The sequence below is a fragment of the Curcuma longa genome, chromosome 8 (genome assembly GCF_044706935.1).
Source record: "Curcuma longa cultivar G26 ecotype Majalengka, Jawa Barat chromosome 8, ITB_CL_G26_1.1, whole genome shotgun sequence".
NCBI lineage: Eukaryota > Viridiplantae > Streptophyta > Magnoliopsida > Zingiberales > Zingiberaceae > Curcuma > Curcuma longa.
This window is the reverse complement of record NC_133868.1, coordinates 10,489,601-10,517,268: the sequence shown is the minus strand read 5'-3', so window position 1 is coordinate 10,517,268 and position 27,668 is coordinate 10,489,601. Positions and strand designations below refer to the sequence as shown.

Sequence of the window (27,668 nt, the reverse complement as noted above, 5' to 3'; positions counted from 1 at the left end):
TTTATCTAGAGGAATAAATTTTGAATGAATCAAAACATATATACGAACTGGAACCTTAGACCAACATCTAATCGCCGAATGAACACATTACTGCACTCATTCGGTTCTTCTTACAACAGGAATTAACGTATAATACTCTGTTTAAAAACATGGGCAATTCCATGCTATAACACAGAATGCGATCATTTGCATCGGGTTGCTTGAATCTGTAGTTGAATACTCTGCCATTTTCAGGTATGACAAAGCTGATGCTGCCTCAATTGTTTCCTCTCCCAACTAGAAGCCATTCGACAAAATTAAGGACCTTGGAGGATCAGGAACACGGGGGTTGCGTTCTTACTTAGCAAATAACCAAGACTGCATTAATCATCTTCAGTGTTAAAAAGTCCTCCAATCCGTTGCCGCCTTTTGCTCAACACAGCTCTGATTGACTCGTGCTCAGCGCGAAGTTTTTCACTGAACCGCCTCTTTGATTCACTCGAATTGCTTGTCTTAGCTGCCTCTGTAATGTCCTGGTTTTCACCTACTGGATTTGATGCCTGCAAGAAAGTAGCATGCCATTCAATGCTTACTGAAGTAAAGTAAACCATTTAACCGTGAAGCCAAAAGTGCCAGAAATAGCCGTCTTCATCCTTTCTCAAAAATGTGATGGACAAGGTAGTTTTAATCTGAAGAGATCAAAATATTGAAGCAAGGACCAAGGATTATAACGCCATTTTCATTATGTTTCTAGTCAAATGCATCAAGCTACCAAAAAATGCAGCAGTAGAAAACATTGAAGACAAGATTGTCCAAATTTCTTATTTGGGTAAAAGGATTATTAACAAAGGGAAAAACACATTTGGTAGCAAAATTCAAGAAGGCCAAATATAGCAGATCTAGTAAAGCGTGTCAAATTGCTCTGCTTTACAACCCTAGTGGCCGAGGAGAACAGTCATTCCTTGTCCTCAGTTCGGAGCAACATACTCTGGCACAAAAATAACTGGGAAACTAAAATCCAATGGATGGAATAACCAACAGAATCATCAAGATTTGTGTTTAATAATATTCAAATTAATTATTTTTTTATTATATTGACTAATATATCCTTTCCACTCTAACTGATTCAAGACTCCTAACTATAAAACTAATCAGTCTTCTTGAACAAGTAGAAACGGCTTAATCTATTTTTAATTGAAGCAAATATTTCACTGTTAGGACATCGGTTCCTCATGGGTAGATTTAACCATCATGGTGTTTCGATATTATGACAATATGACTTATATTAGGTAGGTGTTTGTCTTTAATCATGTGAATAAAGTGGGGAGGTTAGTTCATGGACTTTGTAAATTGTGATGATCAATCTTGAATGATGGATTTCATGAATCAAGTATTGAACCGACAAGCATTAAACTCATGGATAGTCACCAAGTTTGGAGTAGGATCCGAATACCATGTGTAGTATGTCAATTAGTTTACATAGAGTTTGGTTTCTTTTTAAGACTTGTGAAGTCATGTGTATGTCGATGGTTGGTAGTCGATTGGAGCTATGTTCCCAATCGGCTAAGACACTCTTTATGAGAAACAGAATATTGCTATTTGGGCTACAATTAAGCGGGAGGCAACTAGTCAAGTGAGAATTCTTTTCAGTCGACTGAAAATGTTACCAATGGGTAGATGCAATTGACTAGATTTCAGGTTTCACAAGTGAACATTGGATCATGGTTTATAATAACTCTTGGAGATCGATTGAGCAATCATCCACAATATGTGGAGTTTCATTTATTGGGATTAAGTACTATTTAGTGTTCAAATCATATACAAGATCTTGGGATCAAGATCAAGCCTTGGATTCATTCATTCAAGCTCTATCCATAACTCTTTTGTCTCCTTTGCATTTCATTTCATCTCTTAGGGAGAGATTGAAGATTTTAGGAATATGTTGGCTTCTAGAGAGCATCTACAAGCTTTCCTTTTGTATTAGAATGTACAATTCGCTAGAAGGTCATAGCAACAATAGAAGCTCGCTCAGGATAATTGAGGTAGTTCACTGAAAATAAAGTTTTGTAGTTTGTTTGGGTAGAGAGCACCTATCCCAAGGGTTTCTTGATTTAGGAAGGAGTCTAATCAAGGATTGGTTCAACTTAGGAGTAATTTAGTCGAAGCTGTCTTGATAGAGTGCTTTGTAGCTCGTTGTTGTGAAAAGTTCTAGCATTGTAACATACTTATTATAGAAACTCACTACATTGCCTTATTTAAAAAAGCTATTAGTGGATATTTACAGAGACGCATTGGACGCGACATAGGTTATGGAGTAGAAGTGAGGTTTTTAAACTACACTAAATCATTGTTAGCATTGTGTTTATTTTATATTAATTTCCATTGCATATTTTTAACAAGCTAATTGATAACACACATGCATTTGAATTTAACATTTTCTTTGTACAATAAATTGAAAGAATAACCACATTGTCTATCCACGCCCTAGCCATACCGTCAGTCTTCCAACACTAACTCCTCTCAAATGTTAATATTTTTATTATTTTATCCAGTATCTTCACACATCCATCATACCATTCTTATTTGTTTTAATATGTGTCCTTTTCTACCAACCCAATCCATCTATAAAGCATCGACAATGATACATTGTACCACAATCTCGTAACAATTTTCTTTGAGCCTAAGAGGGGCACAACAATCACATGAGGGCACCAAAAATCTTCTCCATTTCAACCAATCATTCTTTGTTCGATTAATGATATCATCAACAATCTTCTCTTCTTATTGAATAAAAGGTTCAAGATACCTAAAACTCTTACAAGAATCTTGTAGTCTTCTATCTCAACTATTCAATAGATCTGTTTCCTATTATTATTTACTTATTTAGAATCTCTGGTTTCAAAAAGTTTTCTTCAAGCTTAAGCTTCAAAATTAATCTAATTACTGTCAATATCCTTTGGAAATAACATACTGCAAGAACGTTTATCTCAGAAAACTAAATCCAATGGGATGGAATAACCTACATAATCATGAAGGAAATTCCTTGTGCTGCATTTTGGCTTTCCACTTATCATATACATACAAGAATCATTTAACTGAAGCTCAAAGATAGCAAGCCAATAGAAAATTCTTACCAAATTGTATCCCGATCCTGGACCAATGATCAAGGAGTGCTTCTTCACAGTGCCGATTGAAAACCCACTTTTGTTGAGCTGTAAAAAAAGAAACGAAACAAGTTTAGCCAACTATCCAGCATGACCACGGTAATATAGTTTGAGGATACATGAGCTTTTATAATCTGTTCATACTTTAGTAATTCCAGCACTGTGATTAGGTGTGGACAAAGAGAACAATAATGACAGACGCTGAGACAGATAATTCTTGCTAGAGCAAAATACAATGGCTAATTCCACAAATGCCCTTAATGTCAATATGCAAAAAAAGGTATTCTCTTAGCAATTACATTTGTTCTTTTAACTGAACAGATAGAAACACAATTCAAAAGAAATGGAAACATCACAGATTAGGCACAACAAATACAAACTTATCCCAATGAGAGCTTACAAATATACTAGTGAGTTAAGTTATCCATAGTAATATAGGAATACCAGGACGAATCATAACATAAACAATACCAGATAACTGATGCTTTAGAATTGATTTCAGATACTAGGACAATATGGCTCAATTAAATTGCCACCAGATATACCTTTGATGATAAACACAATATACAGACATGTGACAAAGGAAAAGTAAATAATGATTGATACTGACACGGATTTGACCTTCAATAGAAAGATCTCAAAATTATTTTAAATGAAGCAACTAGCATAATTTGGATACCGCATAGCCCTTTGGGCTGAGAAATCCAATACATGTATTATATACCTGATCACCCCAGTGAACTGATTTTCCACCATTGCTATAAGCATGAATAAGGCCAGAAAGTGCACTTATATTTTTTCCTACACCTTCAGCCTTTTTGTCTTCCTCATCTAAATCCATCGACCATTTACTGCTACCCAATTCTTTGATTCTTGTTTGCCACTCTTCCTCTTCATCAAACTCCCACTTCTCTACATGTTTTGATGAATCTAGATAAAGAAGGATTAGAAAAATGAAATATCAACCACACATTGTACAAGTAATTGTAAGGAAGGATCCAATCCCCATACATGAACAACAGAAAATAAAATGAGAAAAAAATACTTCATAGAATTCACTAAAAAAAACCTTTTACCATTCTCACGGACAAAATCCATTTCAACCAAATTCACTATCCAAAATTTATTTACAGTTTAGGTGTCTGAAAAATATTTTCTAAAACTATACATTAAGGTTATTTTCTTCCTACTTTGGTTTCAACCATAAACTCCTCCGCAAGCAGAAACTATAACATCACTACCATTGCCACCAGATAGGTAAGTGGTATTAACCTACACCAAGTATCATTGTACACAACCATGAGTCCAATCAGTGGCTATATGATTGCTTTTATGACGATTGACAGCATATTAATCACTGAAAACTGCATAATAAATGCATTAAAAATACAAGTGAAAACTTTCCTGATCATTAACCATTCATCCATGCACAAACAACAAGGGGAAAACACTCTGCCTTACTTTTGTATGCAACTTCCATTTGATTCTTAGGCAAACACAACACTTGCTTCCTATTAGCCCCACCTTTTCCATGAAATGTAAGGCCTATGATAATATTTGGAGAAAAATATTTGGATATACCAGCAGTCTTAAACTCAGACATAAAAACATGAACTGATGTCACATCATTCAAATTTATATTTTTGTACCCACTCCATTTGCAACCAATTGCTAGAAAGTAAATATCAAATAAATTATTTCAAAGTGAAAGGTGGAGGATCCAGTCTGGCATCACACGCTAAGAAAACAAGATATGGGAAAAATATGTTCAATATAACTGGGAAACAAGAAGTCAGATATAATCTTTAGTGATAAATTCAACTGTTCTGAGTAAATTCAGCTTTTGTAGGAGCCTCAAGCTGTGCTAAAGTGTTGGTCCCTAAATTGGAACGATAAAGTATTGATGTTATATTGTGGCGTGCCAATACAAGATTGATACTTAATTAAATTATTAACGATAAAATGATTAATTTTCCCAAATATAAGTTATTAAATAATTGTTTATTGTATTTAAATATTTACTTAATAGTTAATTAAATTACTAATAATATTTATTCTTCTGTTTATGTCTATTAATTAATTTGATCGTCTCGATCCATAGAGTTAAATATGTTCGCAACCAATTAAGTTTTATTTTTTTTAGTTTTAATCATTTATAATATAGTCAAATTTTATAAGTAGAATGCTGAAACAAGCAACAAAAAAAAATGCACATAAATTTGGGAATATTAGAGCAATTCTAAATTTTAAGGTCCCAGAGGCTCTCATTGTCGAGGACAATAATTAATAACACTTTTGATTTGCTCTAAGTAATTTTGTAACATTTTGATAACAACTTGCATTCGTTAATAATTTTTCTTAATTTAACTTCATGGTCACTCTACATTGCAACAACTACATATCTAAAAATTCAACAAAACTAATATGACAATTATAATCTATTTTTATATAGTACAGTGAGTGATTTGATATGTATAATATGTTCACAAATATGAATTATTATTTCAAATATTTGTTAGATTTATTATAGATTGTGAATAATTGAATATAATTAATGAACTATAAATTTTGGATAATTCAATAACTTTTAGTTTATTACTAATTGAGCTTAATTATGTTGTTGTTTAGCTTTTAAAATTTATGTTTTTATATGTTTTTTTTTGGATCAGTAGATGAAAATTCATAGATCAAATTGAAATACGCATCCTATCAGATTTAGCCACTACTGTTACAAATCAACACCCCTAAGATAGCGCGTGGTTTGGCATCACCGCATCAACTAATTACAGTCCTTTCATACCATCTCCAACTATCCTTTAAATTTTGTAATTAAATTTTATGTAATTTTATAAATATAAAATATAAATGATGCAGGAGGATTCGAAGATTTTATTATTATTTTTGATAATTTTTATTTTTATTTTCAAGATTTTTAATATTTAGAGTAGTTTTGAAGATTTCTATTTTTTTTATATTTGAGGATTTTAAGTTTGTTTATAAATTTTAAGATTTCAAGTTCGTTAAGAAATTTTTCTTTCTATTAGAATTTTTTCTTTCTTTTACAAGTTAAGGTTTTTGGTCTATATAAATCATTGTCTAGTTAATATTAGGGGGAAGTTTTTGGTTTAATAATATTTTCGGTAGTGTCGTTTATTTCCCTATCTTCTATTATTCTTCCGAATTAACAGGTTTTAGAAGATTGTTTCCGACATTCGCAATCGAACCAATGGATTCAATACTACCGGCAGAATAATCGCTATCCCGTCCGATGTCAGTTGGTATCAGAGCTCTCAGATCCGATGGATTGTCGTCGTGGTCGTGATCGTGACAAGCAGGTTCTGGCTGAGGAAGCCTCGCACCGTGGTCATAACACCCAAGACGAGATACTTAAAAATTTATAGAGACAAGTCGCAAAATTATTCCAGCGTCTAGTGGCGCAAGATCTTAAAGGTCATAAGTTTCCTTACCCTAATTCTACTTCTACTTTTAAAAACTCCTATCACAATCGCGAAAGTCATGATCAAAAGGAGCAATATGGAGATATTGAATTTCCAGTTGATCTTCCTGAGTTTTCTAGTACGTCACAGATCGACGAATTCGTTGATTGGCTTAATGAAGTGGAAAGAATTTTTTATTATGAGGAAGTATCCGATCGTGTTAAAGTGAAATTGGTTGTCGTCAAACTTAGAGGCCAAGCATCCACATTGTGGGAGCAATTGCGACGCTCACGTGACAAACAAGGCAAGGTTAAGATCATAGATTGGGAGAAGATGAAGAAGAAGATGAAAGATTATTTTCTTTCATTTAAATACACTCAATCTCTATCTCAGTGACTTCATACATTAAGATAAGATGTAAATTTCCAACGTGTCCTAGTTGGTGAAAAGTCACAGAACCGAAAGCCAATGATTAGAGGCGAACAAAACTGTTGGTCAGCTCACCCTCAGGATTCGTATTCTATTCGATTGTCCTCACAGGGCAACAATATATTGAATGAGGAAGAAATGGAAGGCGAGATTAAAATATTTGGTGATCCTGTTTATGACGATGCTGACGAAGAGGAGATAGACCTTGATAAAGCATTGATCGAAGACCAGAAGCTCACTTTACCCGACAACAATCAGCAGCCTGGTTCATCTGTCGACGAAGCCCCAGTCTCCATCATCTTGCCTTGCATTGATCCGACATCAGTTGATTTTAGAAGATTGATTTTCGACAATCGTAATCGATCAACGGAATCAATATTGCCCACAGGATAATCGCTATCCCGTCCGACGTCAGTTAGTATCAGAGCCAATTTATTCGGCATGTGATTAGCAATCCGATATATGGCGATGATGAAGTTGGCAAATATATGGACTTTGAAAAAGAAGAATCAAATATTAACAGTGTTTTGGTTATAGAAACTGACAAACAAGGTAATTTAGAATTATCTGTTTACGGTGACCAAAATCAATAATGTGAGATTATAGTTATTGAGACACAAGAGGAATCCAAAACATCTGTCGTAGAAGCTAATAATGAAGAAAGCAAAGAAGAACTTAATAATATCCACAATGAAAAGGAAGATGGGACAATTGTAAGAGCTGATGAGACGTAGTTTGCAGTCGAAGAAATCTCTTCTATGGTGTTAATCAAGATGAAAGAAATTACTGAAGCGTACCTTGGATCTGTTGTGAAGAATGTTGTTGTCGCCGTCCCTACTTAGTTCAATGACTCCCAACATCAAGCCACAAAGGATGATGTTGTCATTTTTGGTCTGAATGTGATGAGGATCATCATGAGCCCACTGGTGTTATTGCCTATGGACTTGACAAGAAGGCAAGCAATGTTGGTGAGCCCACTGGTGTTATTACCATTGAGGAGGGTATCTTTGAGGTCAAGCCTACTATTGGTGATGTTTATCTTGGTGGTGAGGATTTTGATAACCACATGGTTAACTATTTTGTCCCGGAGTTCAAGAGAAAAAACAAGAAGGATATCAGTGGTAACCCTAGGGCTCACAAGAGGTTGAGGATATCATGTGAGAAGGCCAAGAGAACACTCTCCTCCACCGCACAGACTACTATTGAAATTGATTCCTTGAACGAGGGCATCCATTTCTACTCCACCATTATAAGAGCCAAGTTTGAGGAACTTAATATGGACTTATTCAAGAAGTGTATGGAGCCGGTGGAGAAATATTTGAGAGACGCGAAGATGGACAAGAGCAATGTCCATGATATCGTACTCGTCGACGGATCAACAAGGATTCCCAAAGTCCAGTAACTACTAGTAGATTTTATCGAATTGATGTCAGATGATCTTCCTCCTGGACTACCACCTGATACTACTTTAAATTCGAGGACGAGTTTTTTTCAACCTGGGACGACTGATGTAGGAGGATTCGAAGATTTTATTACTATTTTTGATAATTTTTATTTTTAATAATTTTCAGAGTTTTTGATATTTAGAGTGGTTTTAAAATTTTTTATTTTTTATATTTGAGGATTTTAAATCTGTTTAGGATTTATAGGATTTCAAATCCGTTAAAAAAAATTTCTTTCTATTAAGATTTTTTTCTTTCTTTTACAAGTTAAAATTTTGATGTATATAAATCAATGTCTAATTAATGTTAAAGAAAAGTTTTTGGTTTAATAATATTTTTGACAGTGCTGTTTATTTCCCTATTTCCTGGTATTCTTCCGAATTAACAGGTTTTAGAAGATTATTTTCGACATTCGCAGTCGAACCAACGGATTCAAACTACCCATAGGATAATCGCTATCCCATCCAGTGTCAGAAACTTAACTCAAACTTAATCAAATTTGAAGATATTGCATTCCAGATTTTTTTTCAAATAAAATCAAATTCAAATTTGAAATTTTTTATGCTTTCAATTGAATTGGATAGAGATTTTTTTAAAAAAAATTTTAATTTGAACCAATTAGTATTCATATATTGCAATCATGTATCTTTAATGATATTCTGATAAAATGAAATAAAAATAATAAAATAAAATTATTTTCTCAACTTAATTAAATAAATTTCTATTTAATCTAAAATGTTGTGATGAACATTAGTTGTTCCTCGACACTCGAATTAAAGCTGAGGGGAAGATGCAAAGGAGGAAAAGAAGTTCAACACAATCTTACTCTTACAAAAACCTAATTTTCCAATCGCTTGCTCACATGATATTTCTTGGTCTCTCTTGACATCATGGAAATTGGAACACAAAGAAGAAGCCCACTAATGTTAGAAATTGAATTTCAATCTATTTAATTTGTTTGCATCTTAAATTATTCTTTTTTAAATTTGAAAGACTATCTATCTTTCCAAACCTACTCTCTTCACTCCTCTCTCCTAATCCATCTCTTCCTCTATCGCAACCACCACCAACCACTCACCACATATGTCATTTGCTAGCGAACATTAGGCTCCTTCTCTCTCCACCAGCAATGCTTCTCTCTCCCTCGATCTTTCTCTTGGTCTCCCTCCCTCATCTCTTTTTTTACGTTGTGCATGCTGCCATCGTTCAGAAATTCTTGCATGAAGTCAGCTCATGACTTCAGTGTCAATATCAAAGTCGTCTCGCGCGTTGTCCAGCAGGTGGAATGATAATCCCAGCATGGGTTGGGGATTTTAATCCATGGATCGAGAACAAAATGCTTTTATATATATATGTATAAAAACCAAGAATAGGAACAACCAATACCTTGCCTATGTACAAAATTCTCTCTTTTTGGTTCTGGAGATTTGAGGCTTTCCTCCAGCAACTTAGCCTTATTGTTGTCACAGTCTGAGTCATTGACGTCCATGTCAACCTGAAAGTTAATTTGACTATGATTGATAGGAACAGGATCTTATTGTTGCAAGTTAAAAAACAGGCGCACTCAAAAAAAGATACATAGAAAGTCGATGCCCATGCAAATTTACCTCTTGAATGGACTGCTCATTCAGATCATCCCCATGAAATAATGACTGCAGGTTCAGATATAGCAGTAAATAATTGGTAAATTATTTTATTTACCAAATTAACCTAATATAAAACTTAGTAGAAACAAAATCAATTTTATCCATGCACCCATTATGAGACCTGAATATCAATTTGCATGTATATAGGTGGAGATTCTTCCCATTTTTCAGCCATCTTCCGTATATCTTCTAGTGTAAAACCATGCACATTCCTAGCCGCACAGCCCTATCATTTGAAGAAAGGATAGAACTTATAATGATTGGCAATAACATGAGCTATCAAAAGTTCAAAATTCTCTGATTTGAGATTGAGAAAATCAAATGAAACAGAGATGATTCGCCTACAGCAACATGAGATAGCAATAAAGATCAACTATATCCAAAGTCCGCTCACAATCTAGACATTCATCCATAGGATGTTAAGCTTAATTGGCTTAAGGAAATAACCTCAATTTATGTCACATATATGGCACAAGCCACTATGCACACAAGCCAAAATGGTGGTGTGAATCAAAAATCCACTTGGTTTCCTACATTTTGGAACTAAAAGTTGTAATGAGCATCCAAAGCATACAATTATCTGACAAAATAATTCTTGCAATAAGTTATTCCACTGTAGTGATGTTATTTAAGAGATTCGAATAAAGAAATGAGGATATCAATGAGCACCCATAATGAATGAGAACATGATCTTTTGAAACTTCTTAAAGAAGGCACACAATTATGCTTAAATGACTTCTTTTTTGAAAAAATAGCTAAAAACTAAGTAGAAGAATATCTTGACAAACAAAATAGTGAAATACCAATTTAATAAGGATGAGAAACACATAATTGGCATGACAATCTCTAACAAAGTTAGGAAAAGTATGTATTTAGGCTGATATATATGTGAGAATCCTAAGGACGATAATTGGCTTTTGGAAGGAATGTTTAGAGAATGAAAAACTATTATTTGCTTGAACTATAAAAACAAGTATTGACCTACATAAATCAGAATGCTAAATGCCTAGATGCAATCTCACCATTGGATCCTTGTATGGAGCTTCCAGCAAGTATACCTCATACCCTGATCTCTGCTCAAGAAAATGACAACAATGAGAAGCATGAAACCACCAAGGAAATTTAACTTACTCATGACAATTTTAAAAGAAACTTGTCTTCAAACCATAGGTGTTTCATCAATTAAATAGATTTCAACTATGTCAACCTAGATTTCTCATTAGACTTCATAGTAGTGACCTGTGAGTGATTCACCTTCATTCACCAAAATTTGAGCAGAGACATGGTAACACTGAACACTGTTATATCCTAGACATAAAGGTTGGAGCAATCTCAATAGCATTGTTGTACTGATTGAATTAGTTGTTATTGCAGTTGCATTCATTTGTAACAGTTGACAGGTTTGGTGGGTTTTTGCAGCTTGCCAATCTTATGCATGAATTTTATTTGTCGCATTCTACACAGTGTTTGTTGCATCCTTGTTTCTTCAAATTTGTGCAGATAGAGCATTAGTAGAGTATAGAAGTTTTGGCAAGTGCTACGAAATTGATAGTGTTCACACCAAAGGTTTCGAGGTTTCTTGAATTAAGGTTTATATTTGTGTTGTTACTTTGTATTGTCTTTTGTTATCACTCTATTTGTATTGTTTTGGTGTCAGTAGTTTTGTCCACTCTATCTCGAGTCGTTAATCTTGTCAATAAATCACCACTACACGCCACTGCCACTTATTATGGAGGTCAGCCTTTGCGGCCCTACTCATCCAACCCCCTTACTGGCAGTCTCCTTATGCCTAAATCTAACTGCAGGAGGAGATGAGGGCGAGCTACTGTGCAACCACCTTCCTCGGCCTCAACCCAAAGGTCATTCCAATTTGCACTCCAATCAAAGTGGTCTGCTGTTGCTCACCTTGTCAATGCCCAACTCCACTGCTCACCCACCTGAAAAAGGGGAGAGAGTAAGGGGCAAGTAACTGTAAGCCCTTCCTCTCAACTTCTTATATACTCGCAAGCTGAACTCTCTACTCATGACATTGATGGAAGCCCAATCTTCATTGGAAGGAATCTACACCTTGCACCATTGTGAAAGAGCAACGATGTAACTTTCTCTGATTTTACCCAATCTCTGAATGAGCTAAATCCAATATACCTCTAAATTAAACTACAAAAGTAAAGAATAAGTTTGAAAACAAGTCAACCCCAAGTTTAATTTTCTCATACACTAGTTTTCTGGTTTTATTTGACTTGAGTCATACCTTCAATGTGATTTGGCCCAACTCAACCCAATCACCTGGTTTGACCCAAATTGCCCCAATTTTACCCAGTTGATGATTGATGACAATAATATCAAAAATCAATCTCATCTAACATAGAATCAAATTGGATACCACATTCTAAATTTAAATTTTAAAAAAATCAACAATATAATGTTAATATAGATAAATTATCACATTATATCCTCAAATAAATTAACAATAAACCAAACCCAATTGTAACATAAAAAATTACACACGATGTAAACTTTATGAGAATTTTGGAAAATTAATAATTGTTTCCTTCGAATAATGTATACTGCTCATGTCTAGTAACCCGTTAGCCTTAACCGCAGTCTTAACCTCCAATGCATATATTTTAAATCAAAACATTATATAAAAATGCTATAAGAATAAGGACAGTAACGATTTAATAAATCCAACTTGACCAATCTTAAGCATGCTTAGCTAAAACTAAAAGAATTACATATTTAAAAATAAATTTAAAATATTTATGTTAAGATTAATAGTTATGAAATTTAAATATAAAAGCAGCGATAGATATGTAGGTGAACTGTTCGCGTACATCATATTAAAAGAAACAAAAATTAATTAAAATGGAAAAGACTTGACACATGCTGAATCATGATTGCTCATGCATTATCATATTATTTTAATATCAACCAAACATATAAAAACAGGGAAAAAAGGTGATTTTTTGAAAATGTTTTTCTCTAATATACACTGCTACATGTGAACTAAACCTCCCCTCTGCAACCCTCTTTTTACAGTAGCTGAAAATGGGATAGTATTGCATAATAACTTAGCAATTTCTAGTTTTTTTACTCAAAATCTGTAAATCTGACTATTTTCTAACACTTATGTTACAATTTCTAGAATCTTTGGTGATTTCAGATGTCAAACTGATTTATTAATAAATTTTTCCTTGTTCTCAGTGTATCAAAATATAACTTTACAAATACGTATCCAAATTGACTCAATTGGAAAGCTATATAAATAATAACACATTTTGCATAACAGCCAACCAAATGGAATAATAAATTGTCACCAAAAATGAAACCCCGCATAAATAAGAAATATAGACTAGGCCCTTTAAATTTGTATTAGTTAGAGCAATGATTTACAAAAGCCAGAGAACACTGGAACTCAACATATAGCAATTTCATCAAGACCCGCAGAAAATTAGGATTACTCTAGCACTAACAAAACTCATATTGCATGTAACTCGACCTGTATTATTTAATAGTAATATTAATTAATTAACAATATTGTAGAAAATGCTTGGATAAATAAAATGGTTATTCTCTTGTGCATGATCAAGTGTAAAAAGTTGATTTTGCTGCAAAAACCCATGCAAGAGACTTAACTCCTAAGGTGTTTAATTAATTTCTTGGTATACTTGGCAAGCACATTGCACGAAGCTCTTGCCTATACTAAACAGTACTTGTTTCCCTAGTTTCTTGTCAAGCTTAAAATAAAAGCAAACGACCTCCATCAAGCTAAATATGTTGCTGTGATTTAGTTCTCCTACATATCCCACACCAAACGTGATCATCAGAAACAATATCATACAAAAATTTTTCAAGGACACACCAACTTTTCCGGACAAGAGAGACCAAATAAATCCTTAGGCTCACCTAAGGTTGGAAAGAGAATCTTAGTAAAATATTAAAAAAATCAAAAACCAACAGATACTTCTCCAACCATTTACATGCTCATCGCCATGATCAAAATACTATATTGCCATAACCACGTGGAAGCAACATGGTCTCATGTTTGCGTTATGTGCTAACATGTACCGCTGTAACTTGGATTATTACATCAACCACATGCATCTGTCTAGTAAGATAGTTTAGGCGCTTAAAAAGTGCAGCATCTCCCAAATAGGAAACAGAAAAGAAGCATGTATCCATCAATATTGAACGGATACAATAGAACAGCATGTGCAGGACTATAAAACATTCAATAAGGGGTTACAATATACATACATGTGTTGTGTGTAAATCCAGTTATAAAGGAATAAAAAATTCCATTATATTAACCTCATAGTTACCAAGCCAAGCTCTCAACAATCCCTCAACCAGCATGAAAAGCTCAAATATAAAGACTCATATGGTTTTCTGAAGAAAGAGAATATACCTTCGCAATTGCCCAAAACTGAGCAAAATCAGCTACCCGCAGATTGCGGTCATCCACTAAACGAGGCAAACATACCAGCAATAAACGAGTCAGTTGCCGAACAATACTGCATTAGTGATTAGCAAAAATTGAAGGTAGCGTAGAATGCTTAGCCCAGCATCCGTCACTTCATCTAGTACCAATGAAAATGCCTTAATGCGTCCACAGTACGCAACATACTGGAACACAGTTCAGTCATCTTTCATAGGTTAGCTCAATTCTTTCAACATTCAAAAACATAACATGTTCCCAACATTTGTATGACAAACAGCACACAAACAAAATGACAGTGCAGAACAAGCCACAACAAGATCAGGTTGCAGCTAATGGAGCAAAGAAATGCAAGAAGCAAAACCTTTAAAGGTTGATAGAGAAAGCATTAAAAATGCCAATAACGATGGTAAAACAATACTGACAACCAAATTAAAAGGAATAAAGCTTGAAAGACAATAGAACCTCTGGATTCCAAGAAACAAAAGCAGCAATTCAGCAGTTACTTCATACCAATTATAAATGTGAATATCCCTTCTTCAAGTGTCTTCTTAAATGCCTTTAACATGCTTGACCGATATGCCTATCAAATAGTCAACCACTTGAGCTCTAATAACCAAACTAATAATAAATACATTAAACTGGGATTAAAAAAAATACACACATACAAATGAGCGTGCATGTAAACAGAATAACAACAAGAAACATGCTCAGCATTCAGGATAGGGTCTGTATGACTAAGAAAGAAAGACTATCGATTTGAATTATAATGTCCATGTCTATGATTATACTGAAACAGCAGAACATTTCAAAAGAGTTTAATGAAAATTTGTTGTACACCTCAATAAGGGATAGCTCAAATTTATCACCATTTGCACTCCGAAAATCAACAGACATTAACCTCAAAAGGTGAGAATTAACTTAGAACAATATTTATGGGTTTTATTTGATACGACAACAAGATTGAAATCCATTTTAAAAGCAACAAAACAGAGTAAAATTGGGATAGAGATTGATCGGGCAAAAAAAGTTGTGTGGACCAAAAAGCTACATAAAGAAAACACTTTTCACAAAACACAACAACCAGTTAAGAACACTAGATTAGATAATAACTTATAAGGAAACTTACAAATAATCCAGAGGTATCACATTTATGTCTTGAATGTGGTACAACTTTTATTTGAACTCAACTACAAACTGACAATATCAACATGAAAATCCTGTAGAACTCGGGTTACAAAATATTTTCCATCTCTACCTTTTGTTCGTAGCTTTCTTTCATCAGTAATAAAGTGATTACAATTGACCAAAAAGAGTCTATTATGAGTTGCACATACATAGATGTGATGACCTTACAAGAACAATATAGGATTGGCTCTTGTCCTCAAAATTAGGGATAGAGTTCAAAATTAGCACCCACTGATTCAAAAAAAAATCCCTACAAAGAATGAATACTCATTTGCAATCTTATTGAAACTATGTGCACAGTCGTGAAATCATTATAAACATAAAAATAGAATAAGCATTTTATACTTAGCAAGCTGATGATCAGGATTATTTGATTGAAGTTTCAAATATGATTCTATACCGGAGTTTTGGTCTCTGGCCGAAATAGTATAATTTTTATAACATGTCATGCTAAGCTCAATATCCTTCAAAGTGTTCTCAACAAGTTTCATAGTGTTCCAAGATCAAATCAAATGTTTCATCCTATAATCCTCTAGCACCTAGCTTGTTAAATATAAGCTTATACAATTATATAATCAATTGAATTAAAATTTTAGAATAACAAGTTACAAAAAAAAATGTGAGTATCTCAGCTAATGATTATACCTTTTCAATACCAAAATAAGTACCATGCATTTAGTGGAAGCATTGGTTCTAAAAGCATTCTCCTCAGATTAAACCCTTAATTTTCAAAACTCATATTAAATAATGCTCTCAGGTCATAATGTTGGAATTAGTTTCTCCACATGCCCATTAATATATCTCAACTAACCATTGGAAGATAAACTTTGAGTGACAATATTAAAATTAGGCTAGAGATAGGTATAGGATATAAATACATCTTACCATTGTCCGTGCTAATGATAGCGTTGCTAGATTACTTAAGAAGAAATTGAGTTTTTATTTGTGAGGTAAGCATTTAGCATTGCCAATTACATAGGTAATATGAAACTAGAGTTTGATAATGTGAAGATATATTAAATGATAAAAAATTAACAATCAATGGAAAAAAAAGTGATAAAGGAAGAGAGAGAACACTAGGGAAGAGAATAAAAGATAGAAAATAAAAGATGTTCAAAATTGTAAGTAATTAGTGCACATTGCCAACATTAGGTGAAAAAGTAAAAGTAAAAATTGTGTGGGGTAGAAAGCTCGGGCATACTTGGTGGACTCATGAGGAGAATTAGGGTTAATTTTTAACATCAAATAAACCATCAGTTTATTAAAAAAAATCATAGATCTACCTGGACCACTTAGGCCACTTTTTAAAGAATTGTGTAACAAAGAGTGTCTTGCAATTGAGCAAAGCATTCCTTGCCAAACCACGCTAAGTGGATTTTTAAAACAATAAATGATTAGATATATGATTGTTTGATCACTTAAATAGGAGATCTTTGTCATTATCAAGACCATCACAATGCATTACAAGAATATTACAATACATTATGAGAATATTAGCACTCTGAGAAGTGTTATAATTTGTATCTATATATTTTTAATTTAATTTGTCATTAAATTATATAAGTTATGTCAATGGAATTATATATGTTTTGCTGAAAGTTTGTTGTTACATTCATATGGTGCCTACAACTTGGAAGAATATCCTAAATTCTGCCACCTACTATATCAAGAATCGTGATAAGATTTAATTTAAATAAAATAATGCTTCGTGGCATCTACATGGGCCCACCCAGCACGGTGTGGGTCATGCCAAGAATAGCCCAGGAACATATACGTCAGGCTGAGTGGCAACTAAACGACCTCGGCTCAGCCTAACACAGCCCATAGGCCCACTAAATTTTCCTATATATACCTCAATATTAGCAATAGTATTTATTCTAATTTTATGGGATATTTTAAAATTTCTAAAAAATATTTTAAAATCTTAGATATTAAAAAGAAACAAGCCTAGCCCAACTTACCTTGTGCCCATGCTCTTGTTGGGTCAAACCTAGGGTAATTTGGGACATAACTAGCACGGCGTAAATTCATGTAGACCAGGCCTAGTTTGACATGGCTCACATGCCTGAGATTGGCCCAGAATGACTTGCACAAGACCGGACAGTGTTGATACAACATCATCCACCTTCACACATTGTGTAGAAATTAAATAGGAGTAACAAAAATAAAAATTGTGCAGTGTGGGTAACTAGGTTGATACAACATCATCCACCTTCACACATTGTGTAGAAATTAAATAGGAGTAACAAAAATAAAAATTGTGTCGCACTTCTAATGGAAGAATTGGGCAGCAGCACAGTCAGTGATACTAATATCTTCCTTTTTACCTTAAAACTCCATGGGACCACCTAAAGTCAAATAGTTCTAGCATGCCACACCACAAGATAAAAATGAAATTCAGTAGTACTACAAACAAAATAACAAAATATATCAGGATCTAATAATAACAATCTAAGGTAACGGCATCACCTGTTCCATTTCTGGCTCATAACAATACTCAATCACTTTCTTAGTGGTCTGTTTTTTTGCTCTGGATGATCCAGTGGATTTAGAACCTTCATTGTCGTCAATGTTCTAAAAGATAAGAAGAAAACAAGAAAATTAGCAATACTATCTTCAAGATAATCATCTTAAAAAATGGTCAATGGTAAAGACACCTTCTCAACTTCAACCATAAAATAGTCGTCCATTGCATGAATTCTGGGAGCATTTCCACCATTCTCGATCTCAATATCACGCAATGCTTTAGCCAAATAACTCTTGCCACTACCTAAAATGACAGCCAAATAGCTATTATATCAATCAGCATGAACATGGTAAGGATCAAAAAAGGAAATTAAGGATTCGGAAATTGTTACAAGTGATTTGTGTAAACTCCAATCTATTGCTATTGACATCCCACCTTAGCAGTGAACCAGTATTTGTAGGATTTGGTGAAAATATAAAAGAAGAAAGGACAATGAAGTAAATGAAGAAGATAAAATAGGATGCACAAGCTAAAGCAAGCTTGTATTGAAGTTAACACAAACAACATTCCTAGTCATTCGAGGCTGTACTGTGGTAGTCATGATTGTGATCTAGGCTTTAGTATTTTTCATGGTTTAAAATATCATTCCATGCCAGACGAAACAGGCAAAATTTACTATTTCGCCCACCGCCCGGCACCTGCACCGCGACCTCCCCAGATCGTAGCCGTTGGGCGCGTGGGTCGCGGCCATGGTGAGCATTGGGAGCGCATTGGGCGTTCAGGTCGCGACCGTGGGGCACCAGGGCACGCAAGTCACAGCCATGGGGCGTGCGGGGTGCAGCCGCGAGAATACCCACACTACACAAAACTTAGGAAACTTGAATAATTAAATACTTAAAGTTAGGTTAATAATTTCAATCAACTCCTAGTTATAAATAAAATAATCTAAATAGGTCTAATCGGAACCCTAATAAAACTATCACATTAAATTAATATATATTTTTTATTTATTTTAATTATGAAAACATATAATAAAATTTTTATTTATTTACCAAATAGGGCACCATGATCCCATATTTTTTATATTTAGATTAATTTTTAATTTTTAATTAATATATTCTATTTAAAAAATATCAAAACTATATCGGTACAGCATGATACAGTACCGAACTATATTGTTCTGACAAGACCGAAACTTCGACACGAGTCGAGATTTTAAACCATGGTATTTTTATGATTTTATAACACAAAGTTGACTAAACGAATGAAATTCCAAGTAGGATCTGAATTAAATTGGAACATACAAACTTCTAATCCAATCCAAGGCATCATATAAAATACCGAGTCGTACCAGTGGGCATATGCGAAATTTACCGTTCCGCCCACCCACTGGCACTAGCACGGAGTTGCGACCTCGTAGTAGCTGTGTCGCGTATTTTTTTAATTTTTTCTTTTCCATTTTTTAAAATTTTGTTTTAAAAAAAGTTAATTCTAATTCCTTTCCCTCTCTTAATTTTTTTTTCCTCCATCCATTTTTTTCCTCTTTCGTTATTAATTTTTTTTCTCTCCTTCATTCGTCCACAAGATAAAAGATTTTTTTTAAAAACTCTTAAAGGATAGTTAATTTTTTTCCCTTCTTCATCTATCCACAAGGTAAACAGAGAAAAAAAACGTCTTTAAGATGGAGGAAATAGATTCTTAAGAAAAATAAAAAATATAAATATAATCTAATTTCTAACCTTATAAAATATACTACTATGAATTAAATTATCGTATATTTAAATTTGGTTTAATTTAAAACTGATCAAAATAACTCCAAATTAAATCCAGTTTAAACCTACTTGATCCTATCATATCCACTTATTGGATTTCCACTATCCCTAAATTGATTTTTACTCAATAAGCATCAAAGATTTCACCATATAATATCAAATTATATACTCAACATTCAATATCTTGAATATAACTCAATAATAAACATCTATAACAATCAAATATTAATAAAAAAATAATTAATATATTTATATTTAAAAAGGTACCATTACCAAAACCTTATTAGCACGGCATGATATGGTAAAAAAACCGTATTGTTCCAATCATAAATCAAAACTTTGACATAGTTCAAAATTTTAAACCTTGGTTTAGTGCATATCTTTTGAGAAATTCCTCTATTATTTTTGGGAATCATTTTTTCTAGTTGTCATATATCATATATATTATGATTCATCTTGTATAAATTGTTACTTGCTATATAAAGCTGCAACACTTCAAAAATTATATTACATTTATTACATAATTTTAATTATGCTTCATGATATCTTAACAAAATGTTCATATTAATATTATATATTGAACTTAGAATGACAAAGTTTATAATGTTCATTTGAAAGGTCCTATATATATATATATATAGTCAAATATAGTTCTAAAAATTATTTTAATTAAATTATATGATCTAACAATCTTATGCTCCAAATCTATGAACCTCTTTGTTCCTAGATAGGATTTTGATCTTAGATAACCTTCTGCAAGACGACACTTCTGCAGGACAACAGATAATCTACTAGCATTAGAAGTGATGCAACATGATTAAATCGTTAGTATATTTACTTCTGCAGGACCTCTTTTCCTTCCCTCCCTCTTTTTCCAACAAAGGGAGAACAAATTCCACCAGGGACACTCTCTATCACCTTGTTTCCATTTGTGTTTCCTTCCCTTGCTGAAAAAACACCCTACGGGGACACTATCTATCACCTTGTTTCAATTTGTATATCCTTCCTTTGTTGGAAAAACACCCTGTGGGTTTTCTACATCCAAATTTTATTCAAGTCAATGCAATTAATCGATGGGCATTATTCACCAAACAAAAACATGAAGCCACTTCACTCCATGCTTGGACATGTGATATTTTGTTCTCTGTATCTAAAGTACAAAATTTAGTTCTACTGATCATTCATTAACATCAACAATTATTTACAGAAGCTTATCCAAATGTCTCAAACAAGGCAAAGAAAGAAAATTTTTGATGTGGGTAAATTTCCTTGCAAGCAACTACAATTTTGACTTTCACCTTAACATGATAACACAAACCAGCCTATCATAATTAAGATCCAACATTAGTTAAAAATTAAAAGCAAGAAAAAAATACTTTTAAGAGACAGCGAAAGGGTAACACTCTTTTTCGTATAAAGTAAAGAGCATGATTTCCTTCCACCTAACCTCAAATGTGTATGTGAAAGGGAAAAAAAAGGATCTATAGAAATTGATAATCAGCAAGTGACACAAGGTCCTCTAATAAGGCAGTTCTGAAGCTCCCACCAATGTGGGTCCCAAGGAAGGGTCGAACCATATTAGATCTATCGTACGTAGCCTTACCCTGCATTGCAAAAGTTGTTTCCATAACTCGAATTCGTGACCACAAGGTCATATGATAGCAACTTTACCGTTGCGCCACGGCTCTCCTTTTACAAAATCCTCTAATTTTCAAGTGTAGACAACTTAAGCAATGCCCCTCTTGCATTTTACTTTTTCCTTAGACATGTTTCCTTTTCCTGAGAATTTGTTAATATTTTTTTTGGTGTTTTTTTTAAAGCCAAAAAATATTAACAAGTTCTCAGGAAAAGGAAACATGTCTAAGGAAAAAGTAAAATGCAAGAGGGGCATTGCTTAAGTTGTCTACACTAGGAAAATTTTAAAACATCATAAGAAAAGTATTCATAGTTCCTCTTAAGTATTTTAACATAGAAAGAAACAAAAAATTGTAGAGAAAATGTTAAACCTGGGAGTCCGCGAAGGATGATGACAATATGATCAGGTCGAGATGCGCGTAGAGGTTGCTTAAACAAATCACAAGCATTGACAACTGTTGGCTTAGCATTGATAGAATGATTGATTGAAACTATTGGCACTCCATCAGGAAAATGTTTCAGTGGTACTTGATGGATGAGAGGTAAATCCTACATTGTATAATGATTTCATGAGGTCAAAAATATAGAATCACTTAGAGAATCTTGCAAGGTCTAGGACTAATAGTACTATGAGCCAACCAATACAAAACATAGAAAGATGATAAGACCACAATATTTAATACAGAACCTAGATGCACAATAAACTTGCCCATATATTATTAAATAACTATTGATATCGACCAAAAATATATGAGATCAGCATATGCTAATGTAATCAGACTTTTAAACATTAAATCAAAAGCAATAGAGGCAGACAAGAAAACTCAAGGACCTAGGTACGTGACTGATAAAATAATGAAATTCAATAAACAAAAAGTTAATGTTAGTATTTTGCTGGAACTTGATTGGGGTCTTGAGTAGAACTCAGTTGGGTCAGTTTCAAGTTTCAGCCCTACTTTCTGATAATCTTACCTGACTTTGATTTAGAATAAAATGCATATACATTGAAAACTTATAAAGCCAATAACCCTAAGTCCCCATGCCTAACTATTCCTCTGGCCCTGGTGACCTTATCTCTAGCCTCTTCCCTTTCCACCTCCGGATTCAAATAAGTGAAATCAGAGTACATTCTATTCAAACAAATCTAGGTCAAAACAATCTTTGATAGGTCCATCCAAGTCAAACTTTTCTTCATGATTAGCTAATATTTCCTAGTCCGTAATGTGGTTGAAGCGGACAAACGAGAGAACAAACAAGAGAGGTCAAGAATCGGCATCAAATTCAATTTAAGAAGAAAGCAAGGTTCTTTACCAAATGAATAAGAGAAGAATAAAATTAAAAATAATTAAGATATCCCTCTAGCATAAGATAGACAATTCTACACTCTTTCACAGTTAGTTTATCTTCAAACAGAACTGAAAACTTTAAGCACTAACATCTTTTTCTATCACTAATTAGGGGTATATACTAGAAATTAATCTATATCCCAGCAATTTCTCCTTTTTCCCCTCTTAGAGTATATGTTAAGAGAAGTTGTTATAACCCAATCTCTCTTTTAGTTTCACTACATATTCCATAATCAATTCTTTCACAGTGGATTGAAAGAGTACATGTGGATTAGTCACTTCCTCTTCTCTTGAGTAAGTACAATAAACTCTCTTCTGACATGTATATCTTTCTAAGACTTGTTGTCATAATTTTATTCATATTTCCTCCTGACATTTTTTTCCTTTGTTCTCTTTTTAAGAAAGCAGTGTGGATTCCAAGCTCTCATTTGCAATCTTACTTTACTCCTACATCTTACGCAAACTTCACAGTTCTATGATATCTTTAATTTACAGGGAGTTAACCGAGGAGATTAAAGTTTTGTAAAGCAAGGTTTAAAATATTGTTCAGCACAGGAGTTTCAGTCTCAGGCCATGATGATACACTTTTGATACCATGTCTTGGTTAAATGAATTCAAATGAGTTAATCTTATAATATGCAATTTGGAAGTGGAAAATATGCAAACTTACAAATTATAATAGATTATAAATGCATAAGCTATTGATATTATAATTAATTAGTTTTAACTTTGAAAGTTAATTAAGACAATACAACTTTTTATCTAATGCATAAATACTAAAACTATATAATTAATATATGTTATAAATAAAATAATAATTTATAATTAACGATATTGATAACCATATTATTTTATCTCATAACTATTCAAAATCTAGAATATTTAATCTAATTTATGTTATGTTATGTTATGTCATTTTATCTACAAAAGTATTTAAAAGCTATTATATTTAATCAAATTTATGCTTCACCATATTTATTAACAATAAAACAATAATCTGTGACAACAAAATCTAATCAACAACATATTATATATAAATTTATAACATAATTATCATTTTTTTCTTTTGGAATAAAAAGTATATAACTTATACTTACAAATAGAAGAAAATTTTACCTTTCTAAACATACCCATATTATGAATTTAAAATTTATTAATAGTTATTTTTATCATTATTAATAACTTATCTTTATTCATATTTTTCACTTAATTCCTCCAACCCACTAACTGCTCTCACCCCTATAACATGTTAATCTCTATTTACTAACCCCACTCACCTAAGAACCCGCTGATAAATTCACTCATATAGGTGATTTATGTCATCTTAGTTAACCCCACCTACTCATGGACTCACCTTCTCCTATTTCACAATGCTCCCCCATACTCTCACTTCTTTTGTTTCACCCATGCCCCATTGAATCCTCACTACCAACTTTTGCCACCATTGCTCAGACAACGCAACACACCATACCAGTTTCACAACCTCTTATCCTCATGACCTCATTGCTCTCACTTCTTCTGTTCCACCTATGTGCCATTGAATCCTCACCACCAACTTTCGCCACCATTGCTCAGACAACGCAACACAGAATACCAATTTCACAACCTCTTATCCTCATGACCTCATATCCTCTTCTAATATATGAATCTACATCGCATGGTACCTATGTTGCCCCCCTCCTTGCAAATTGGCACCAAAAGGTTCTAAGATATCATTTGACACCACACGATAATAGTTGGCACATCCAATTCAACTACAAAGTGCTTGTCGACATCTTGCCCATTTCGGTTGACAAGCAAATCAATAGGTTCTGCGAGTGTCAATCAAAACAATACAATTCAATCCTTGTTCTAAAGAACAAATAAGCCATTGTCCCAATTTTGAAGCGTCGCACAAACAATTCTTTCTTTGGCTATACTATGTTTTGTCTTCTCCAAACTAAGAAATATCAATATCTTTATCAATCAAACAACTCAGTGGGGCGTTTCCCTTTTTTGTGTGGAAAGCTAGCATAACTGAAATATAATGTAGGTGCTTCTTTTGTGTTATTATCCTTCAATCTAACATGTAGATGTCAATAGTCTTTTAGAATGAAAGATATTTTTCTTTTACTCTTTTGGTTTTTTGATTGTGACCCCAATTAACCATTACTAAGAGGTTGAACGCAAAGATGGATTGGACTTCACTAGTCAAGCTGTAATTTTGGGGATTTATTTACTTGAACACATAGGTCAATGGCAGATCAGGAGTGAAGAATAAGTCAACAAATCGATCATCTATCATTTGTCTCCTTTGACAGCTAAGAGGGGAGAAAGATACTTCAAGGGATGAATTTGAACATTTTTCCATCATAACTCATCCGTCTAATATCCTTCATGAATCGTTTGGGAATAGCCAATGTGTAGCGTGATTGGAGTATTTCAAGAAAACCTGGAATCAACGTTTTTTAGGTATGACGGTGTGGCAAGGTACATATTATGGTATTGTCTTGTGCGTCTTAGCAACTATGTATTGGGGTCTAGAAATATTTATCTACAATCAATATAAAGGCAAACATCATTTGGATTCAACTAAGATCTTTAGAATTCATTTATGTGTCTCAAGATTGGCTCGGTTTGGCTTCAGAAGGATAACTAATCAACACTACTTGAGTATAGAAAATTATTCATCCTCTATATATGCACTCATCAAGGAAGCAACTCGAATGATAATTATTTCTCATCCCTCCCATCTATTCTTCCATCTCTATTATGTATCAATCTTTGCAGTTCATCACCCATCATTCAAGGCACAGTTAGCCACTGGCAACTAAACAAATAAAGAACTTAAAATATAAAGAATCTAAATTCAAAACAAAAAAAAGGTTCAAAAAAGATAAATGTAAATGCATATGAATCATCCAGAAACCTGTGCAATCTCAACCGGAGGAGGTTGCTGTATATAGACACTAGACTGTGGTAAAGCATGCGGATCAGGATATTTTCTATTAGTTGGAATGGATGTGATTGCTGAAGCATTCTCTAGGACAGGAAACAATGCTGGCGGTGGCACAGTCAGTGGTGAAGTCACTGGAACATGAGTAGCTGGAAGAGATGGTGGCAAAGAAACGTGTACTCCAGGTGTATGCATTCGACCCATATCTTTTGACATGTCATTACCATTAATAATAGAAAAGTTAGAGAAACCTCCTTGCACAACAAAGTTCTCTGAACTAGACTCTTCTGACAATGGATAATTTAGTGGTTTTAGCGGTCTTTTAGTATCACATATATCTGAAACTTTAATTTCATAGGGAAATCCAAGTGCATCTGTATGTTGGACGGGTAGATCAAATCTGCTTTCTGTAGGGTCTCCAAATGCTGGATAGGAACTTTTCTCTCGTGCAAGTTGATAACTTACTTGCTCGGGATTTTCAGCACTTGGCAAAGCATAAGGGTAATCTTTTGGTGCATGAATCTCTGGGAAATCATTACGATCATTCTGTTCAAATTGGTCTCGTGGTAAGTAATTTAATGTATTGTGTGTAGCTTGCTGTCTCTTCACAGAAAAAGGAAGTTCGTCAGTGACATGAGCTGCATTGTACCTAGTATTAGGCATAGAGATATCATCCCTATAGCTGCCGCTCTGCTGAAAAGAAACATCGTGCCGATCATGTATTACATTTGGGGAACCATAGTATTGATTATGTCTTGCATTTGCGTAGTCCTGGGCGTCTGAGCCACCTGCAGAATATCTTTTTTCGCAACGACCAATCCTGTTCTCACCCAAATGTGTATCATAAACCTCCATTCTTTCAAAATCTAGTCTTTCACGGAATGCATACCGCTCAACCCCATAGGAAGTCGAAGGTCCTTTAAAACTCTGATGCCCTTCAAATTGATTTGGCCGCAACACTTTATTTGGGGAGCAAGAAATTGTTTCTTGAGGTAAAACTGAACCACTTTTTCCAACCGAGTTAAACTTCAAGCCATCAGAGACACAATCTACCCTGACATCCCCTGGTTGACTCTGTGATCCATCACGGGCAAATCGATCTGGCAGAAATTCGCCTTTAGATTGCATCATCCCTTCATTCAACTTCCCATGATCTCGAATCAGATTAAGCCTGCGTTCATACTCCACCGATATCCTCCCTGGAACAAACTCGTTGCGATCGAATGGCGGACGAAGGTGGGGAGTCCCAACTGGTGGTTCATCGACTCGCATCCTTTTATACGAAGTCTCTCCTCCCAAGAACTCATCTTGCGGAAACCGCTGTGGCGGATGAATAAAAGGACGGAAGATCTCCCCCTCCATAGCACGATTCACGCCCCAGGTTTCCGGAGGGTGCAGCCTCGGAGGCGTCAGCGGCGGTCGGTGGTCCCATGAAGGAGGCCAGTGCGAGAACGGCGGGGCAGGACCTGGAGGAAATCGGCGAAATTCAGGACGGTAATGGTCGAATGCATGGGACGGCACTGGCATCGGCATTTGGCAGAAAGGGAAGTGGGGGGTCGAACAGACGGGGCAAAGGTGCCCTTGCGGCGGCCGAAACCTCGAAGATCCATCCATGGCGAGCTCGATCTTTCGGAGGATTCGGTCAGCAATGGTCGGGCACGCTAGGGTTTGAATGAACCGTGACAGAACAGCGACATGTCAGACGCTCGGTGTTTGGTAAGAAGACAGGGGCAGGAGGGGTGGAATAATTGGGCTCTTTTTAAATTTTAATATTAAAACATATTTTAATA

The 27,668-nt window shown here is 34.2% G+C and overlaps 1 protein-coding gene across 1 annotated transcript; it reads right to left on the bottom strand.

Annotated features, from left to right (window-relative positions):
- On the bottom strand, positions 1 to 27,523 carry LOC141833861 (uncharacterized). The gene is made up of 13 exons (XM_074721374.1): positions 25,852 to 27,523; positions 21,969 to 22,146; positions 18,381 to 18,493; positions 18,193 to 18,297; positions 15,049 to 15,118; positions 14,506 to 14,561; positions 11,120 to 11,170; positions 10,219 to 10,323; positions 10,059 to 10,103; positions 9,838 to 9,946; positions 3,868 to 4,073; positions 3,114 to 3,191; positions 1 to 539 (listed from the first exon to the last, which is right to left on the bottom strand). Exons 1-13 carry the CDS (start codon positions 27,490 to 27,492, stop codon positions 363 to 365), a joined length of 2,934 nt encoding a protein of 977 aa, XP_074577475.1. The 5' UTR covers positions 27,493 to 27,523; the 3' UTR covers positions 1 to 362.
- Positions 27,524 to 27,668: the final 145 nt, after the last annotated feature.